Source organism: Alnus glutinosa, chromosome 3 (genome assembly GCF_958979055.1).
Source record: "Alnus glutinosa chromosome 3, dhAlnGlut1.1, whole genome shotgun sequence".
In the NCBI taxonomy this organism is placed as follows: Eukaryota; Viridiplantae; Streptophyta; class Magnoliopsida; order Fagales; family Betulaceae; genus Alnus; species Alnus glutinosa.
In genome coordinates, this window is record NC_084888.1 from 2,150,993 (window position 1) to 2,157,711 (window position 6,719).

Below are 6,719 nucleotides of genomic sequence, written 5' to 3' on the forward strand. Positions count from 1 at the left end.
CACCAAATTTTTTGGAAAAATGAATATGGAATTGAAACGAGATCATCATGCACATTCAAAGTTTAGGATTGTTAATTGGAGGCTACGATTTTTCTTGGGTATACAGTTGTATATTTTTTAAATGTTTATTTCATAGCTCTCGGAGCAGATCTGTTTTTTAACTATGTTTGAACATGGGTTAACAGAATATGAAAATCATAAATAATACTTTATTGTAAGAATTTTATTTGTATCTATGACTTAATTTGTAAACTCATAGCATATAGCTATGATTTTGCAGAGCTTTATGCTTTGTGTGGTAAGAGCTTTATGTTCATAATTTTTAATTTAATTAATGAAATACTCAAATCTTTTGTTAAAAAAAAAAAAAAAAAAAAGAAGAGGAGGAGAAAGGAAAGGAAAGAGATTAGTAGGCCAGGATCGATGGCTGGTCATTATCCTTCAGAGGATGAAGCTGATCTTATGCCAAATATGCACCAATGTATACCATGAACAAGTATTATAGGCCGACTAATACTACTTTATACGTTTATTTTATATCGGCTAACACAAGTATTTTAATTTTTTTTTTTTTTTTTATATATATATTTGCCGGTATAAAATGAAAAAAGAGTAGTAGTATTACTCTTATTTTAGAGAACAACATGCAAAAATTAAAAGCGTAGAAAGACCTAATTGAAGCAAAGAAAGCTTGAAATTAAAAATGATCATTAGTAGAGTGCAGCATCGAGACGTGGAGTAATGAGAACTTCAAGTGCGGACTCCTTCAAGTTTGTCAAACCAACGCTTTCAGTCATATCCACATCTTCCTTTGATGGCTTAGAAACGTTGAAAGCCTGCAAGAAGCTAGCGAGTGCCAAATGAACCATTTGGAGAGCCATGGAGACCCCAGCGCAAGATCGCCTTCCTGTGCCGAAAGCAAGGTACTCATAACTCTGACCCCTCACGTCCATGTCCTTATGGGTAGTAAAATATCTCTCAGGCTGGAACTCGTCAGGGTTGGCCCATTTAGTCTCGTCTCGTTGAATTTTCCAGACGTTTATCATCACCCTTGTATGGGCCGGAATGAAATAGCCGCCGGAGAGGGTGCAGTCTTCCAGTAGAGCACGATGTACGAGTGGACTAGCTGGGTATAGGCGCAGTGTTTCCTTGACGATGGCTTGGAGATACACTAAATTTTTTATGTCAGAATCCTCAACGTGCCTATCCTTTCCAACGACTTCCTCCAGCTCCTCATACGCCTTTTTCAGCGCGTGGTTATTATTGAGTAGTAAAGACAGAGCCCACACTAGAGTTACCATGGTGGTGTCGCTTCCTGCTAAAATTAGATTCTGCCAAAACAAAATATAGCTCGTTAATACACAAAATAACCCCCAATAAAGTTTTTCTTTTTGTTTTTGTTTAATTATATATATATATATTTTAAAAAAAACAATTAACATATATTTTTAATATATATAATGTTCACTTGCATTTGAAATTCATAAGCCTAGCTTGTTCTTTAGCTGGAAAATGATTTTTGCACAACTCTTATACAACCTAAAACACATTGGTAAGACCTATATCCATGGGTCTCACCAACGTATCTTGAGTTGTGTAAGAGTAATGCATTTAGATTGTGCAATAAATACATCCCTCTTTAGCCTTGTGTTCTTTAAATACGCAACCATTGTCTTGTCACCATCAATCCATCCATCATGACCTCAACAACTACTAATCCATTAATCCATCCATTATTTTGTCCACCGCTATGATGCCATAACCAATGTCACAACTTGTTTACCGATGCGGATCCTCTTAAATTATTTATTTGAATTTGAGAGAATTAAGATAGATAATTGTAAAATATCACTTGTAAATGGCTAGAAAATTTCATAAGTGATATTTCACAATTGCCTACTCGAATTTTTGTAAATTCAAACAAACTTGATTGGCCTTATTCACAATGTCTTTTTCAATGTTTTAATTTTTGCAATATTCTTCCAATCTATTATTATGGTCACAATGTCTTTTTCCGTACTTAAAATGACAAAAATATTCAAAAAGAAAAAAAATTCAAAGGAAATAAACAAAAAAAATTAGAAAAAAAAGACAATAATTTTTTTTTTTTAAAAAAAAAGAAGCCAAAAATTCAGAAAATAATAATTCGTTGGTATTTTTGTCATTTGGATCACGAAAGAGAAATAATATTGCAATCTTAATAATAAATTGCCGGGGGCATTAAAAAAAAAAAAAAAAAAAAAAAGTTAAAAGAGAGTGACGTATAGTTTGTCAACTAACAACGTTAAAAACAGTTGATATATAATTGAGCAGCCGAAGAAAATTCTAGTCCACAAGTGGTGGAAATTCAATAAGAAAGCAATTTGTCGTGGCCGGGCCCTATACGTTTCCTTTTATATGGCTTAAATAGATATTTTCAATGATACATAAATAGACCGCGAAGCAGGTAATGTATCAAGCAGCATGTTCTTATCCTATCTACGACTCGTACTAAATTCTATGGACAATATTATAGTATATTATAGGTTGAGTATAATTTTAAAAAGATAGATATGAGAATAAAAACTTGAATATGAATCTTTGATTCTATTGTTTGTCTAATATTTAAATTAAATATTTTAAAGTTGGATTTTACGGAGAGTTAATTATTTAAATATTAATTAAAAATATGGTACATAGAATTAATTTCTCTGATTTTGGCGTGTTTCCGTGAAAGATATGGCTGAAAATTTACTGGAAATTAACAGGCAAAGTAACTAACGATCGACTTACCAAACAAGTGGCCTTGGTTATGGTGTCCGCATCGTAGCTTGAAATCTTGGCATCTTCGACGGTGTTGAGCATGACATCCATAAAATCTTGCTCTTCTTCTTGTGTCTTCCCCTCCGTCAACCTCTTCTGTTTATGCTCCTCCAGCCACCCTCCAATCAGACCGTCCAATTCTTTGGCAGCTCGCTTCATCCTTTTCTCATACCCATTCGTATCTAACCACCCGAACAAAGGAAGTGCATCAGACAACACAAACACCCCAAACAGATAAATTACCTCCCTCATCACTTTTTGAACGCGAAGCGCCGATTCTTCATCGACATCGGCATTAGTTCCGAAGTATCGCTTCCCTCCCACCATTCTTATGGCAATATTAAGCGTCAAGTTCCCATACCATTGCTTCATATCCACAACAGCCCCACGTTTTGCACTGCCTTTGGTAGCACACAATTTGTAAAGTTCTTTCATCATGCTTTCCACCTCTGAAGCTGGTTTGTGCTTGAGCAGGTCGAGTCGATGATTCGACAAAAGCTCAATTGTAGCTATCTTGCGCATTTTACGCCAGTACTCCCCGTACCCAGTCAAGCCAAACATAGCACAGTTATAGCCCAACAGCCTTGCTGCAGCCACGCTTGGTCTGGTGGAGAACGCCTTGTCGTGGACAGTGAAGCATTCTTTGGCAACTTCCCAGCTGTTGATAATCAAATATCGATAGGAACCCAGCTTTATTGTGTAAACTGGTCCATACTTGTCGGCCATGGAGCTAAGCACTTTGTGGGCAAGCGTCCGGCCACCTAGGAGGTGAAGATGGCCGATAATAGGCAAAGTGCCTCCAGCTTGAGGCGCAGTGCAGGGCTTTTTCTTTGGAGTAGTTCGGCTCTTGAAAATCAAGGCACAGACAAGCAGTGCAAAGAGGGTCAAAAAGAATTGGATGAGAGGCTCCATTGGAGCTGACAGAGGTAGTACTAGCAGGATGGGATTTGAGTGATTTGGTGTGGAGTAGAGTTCCTCTTACACCTTCATATATAGGTTTAAAGACTAGCCTGCCTTTTCAGACCAACCCAAAAGTGACAGAAATTTCTTTCACACCGAGAATTCTTGTAATTCAGCCTGACATGTATTATTATTGTTTTTTTTTTTAATCATACGAGGAATCCATAATTTATTTTAGGGATAATTGCACCGTTGGTCCCTGTGATATACCATAATTATTTTTTACTCCCTATGGTTTAAAAAGTGTATGAGAGGTCCTTGTGGTATGCAATAATTACAAATCGATCCTTGACGTCAAATTTTGTTAAATTTTTTAATAGATTCTGTCAAATACCACGTCAGTGCCACGTGTCGCCATCTTATTGGCGACACGTGGCGCTGACATGCACATCTTAATAATCTACTAGGGGTGGTCCGATGGCCACCCCCTTGCCCCATTTTTTCTTTTTTTTTTTTTAAAAAAATAAGTTTATTTTTATTTTTTTAATAAATTTATATTATTTTATTAAGATGTGCATGTCAGCGCCACGTGTTGCCATCTTACGTGTCGCCAATAAGATGGCGACACGTGGCGCTGACGTGGTATTTGACGGAATCTGTTAAAAATTTTAACAAAATTTGACGTCAGGGATCGATTTGTAATTATTGCATACCACAAGGATCTCCCATGCACTTTTTAAACCATAGGAAGTGAAAAATAATTATGGCATACCACAGGAACCAACGGTGCAATTATCCATTTATTTTTATAGCCCGTTCTTCTCCTTTTTTTTTTTTAATAGTATTAATTATATGAAAAAATAAAAAATTAGACCAAGTGATTTACTGAAATTGCAATTAGCTTCATTTGGTATTAAAATGAATTTATAAGTCTATGAGGTATGTTAAAAAATAAAAAATAAAAAAAATACCCTCTACAGTTAAATTTCGTCCAATAACTTAACGGATTTTGTTAGTGTGACACTGACTTAAATATGACACGTGTCATAATTTTATTAGCTCTAATGTGTCACACTATCAAAACTTATTAATTCAATAGATGAAATTTGATTGTAAGAAGTAAATTATTTTTGTGGCATACCTTAAGAATATCTGAGTTCTTTTTGATACCACAAGAATCTAACTATGGAGCTAATTGCAAATCAAGTAAATTATAGGGACTAATTTTGTATTTTTTCCTTCATTATAAGAAAAAAAAAAAAAAAAAAAAAAAAAAAAAAAAACTTGTGCTTCTCGTATCCTTAAAAAATACATATTACTGTTTAAAAGCTGAGTTGTAAAAACTTTTGCAATCCAATTTATAGATAATTTCTATAATTAATTTTATTTGTCACCCCATCACCCGATCCCATGTTCTGTGATCCTTAATAAAAGTATGGGATTGGGGTTGGGAGGTTGACGAGGGGTGTTTTTATTTTATTGTAGAGACCACGTACACCACATGGATTGGGAATAAAAAAGATAACTTATAACGTTACTCAATTTCTATTTGTTGTTTAGAAAAAATTTCAACGGCACGTGAAATGACCGTTTGCTCAAGAAGTTCAACCCTCCTAGTGTGCTCTGGACCAAGGGCAGGGGGGGAAATCGGGATTTGTTCGATGAGGGAAAACCAATGTGCATCCAAAACACGTTAAGGGGCAAATTAAAAAGAAAACTACTTTTCCGTTGGGAGAAAAACAAAACAAAATAAAACTTTTAAGGGGACTAAAAATTAACATTCTAGGGGTTTATTCCTAAAAATACATATTTTAAGGAGTTTTTAAAAAAATTTAGGTGTGGGTCCGGCCCTGCCAAAGGGTGATTTGTCATTTTGCACTTGGAAGCGTTCAACTTGGACTGTCGTCGGTTGGTTGGTGTGTGTCGCTTTAGCAAAGACGTCGACTTTGACTCTGAGGCCGGACGCCGGTAGGTGTGTTGTGTTTCAGTGGCCCACCGGCCGCTTCAGTTTTCAGTAGGCACTAGGCAGAAATTATTTATTAATTTTGTAAACGGAGTAATTTCAAAAGGCATGAGGAATTATTGAATGTATCCCCAATTGGTCAAAGAAATGGTATTGTTTCATGTAAATCATGTTTAAGTCTGAAAACGCTCTTGACTAATTATTATTTTTTCCACGGTATGCCTCTTTGTTCAACGGAATTAATTGAGAGGAACCTCATACTTGGGCAATACGAATCTCAAGTGCGCATTGTCAACGGTAACTGACACAGACTAATAAATCCGAATACCTTCTCCGAACGGAACATAATAATGTCTTTTATTGTTCATGTACCTCTTTTTTTTTTTTTTTTTTTTTTTTTTTTTTTTAATATAAATCAATAATTTTTTTATTACTATTCAAACAAATAAATTTATTGCAATATAAAACTATTTCACTATTTTATACAAATTTTTTTTATTTCATATCACATCATCACCGTTTACTAATTTTTTTTTTTTTTAAAAAAAAAATCTTAATTTTACCAAAATTAACAACCTACTACCCTGTTTGTTTTGTGCTCTTATTTTCGTCATACGATTGTCACAATGTTTTATTTATAAAGTTTGCAAATGACTTGAAAGTATTAAAATGTAATTTAATTTTAATCAAATCCATTTACTTATGATAATTTAATTTTTATTTATGATAAGGATTTTTATCTTTATTATATACTTTAACATTTTATGAGTGTTTTATTTTTTATTTATTTTTATTTATGAAAACGAAGCCTGAAAACAAAAGTCGTTGCCTACTCTAGCATTCTTTTTTTTTTTAGTATAGATCATCCTTATTCGTTTTAATTCCAAATTTAAGAGATTGTGTTCAAGTATTATTATTTGAAAAGAAAATAAACCGTATGTAATTTGGATAGTTTGGAGGTGGTAGCAGCTGTTAGACATTTTTCCTAATTGGATTTCTAATAATTGTGGGTATTATTGACTTATTAAAAAATATTGAATATATAGCATATAAT

General features: G+C 34.1%; 1 protein-coding gene across 1 annotated transcript; it reads right to left on the reverse strand.

Moving 5' to 3' along the window:
* Positions 1–597: 597 nt before the first annotated feature.
* Positions 598–3,791, reverse strand: LOC133863467 (cytochrome P450 CYP82D47-like). The gene is made up of 2 exons (XM_062299402.1): positions 2,773–3,791; positions 598–1,331 (listed from the first exon to the last, which is right to left on the reverse strand). The coding sequence occupies exons 1-2, from the start codon at positions 3,712–3,714 to the stop codon at positions 711–713; spliced, it is 1,563 nt and encodes a 520-aa protein (XP_062155386.1). The 5' UTR covers positions 3,715–3,791; the 3' UTR covers positions 598–710.
* Positions 3,792–6,719: the final 2,928 nt, after the last annotated feature.

Excerpts from the sequence above, each read along its gene's own strand:
- LOC133863467 (XM_062299402.1), bottom strand. The coding sequence starts at position 3,714 with ATGGAGCCTCTCATCCAATTCTTTTTGACCCTCTTTGCACTGCTTGTC. Across the intron at positions 1,332-2,772 it reads TAACCAAGGCCACTTGTTTG|AATCTAATTTTAGCAGGAAG; the intron begins GTAAGTCGATCG and ends TTGTTTTGGCAG.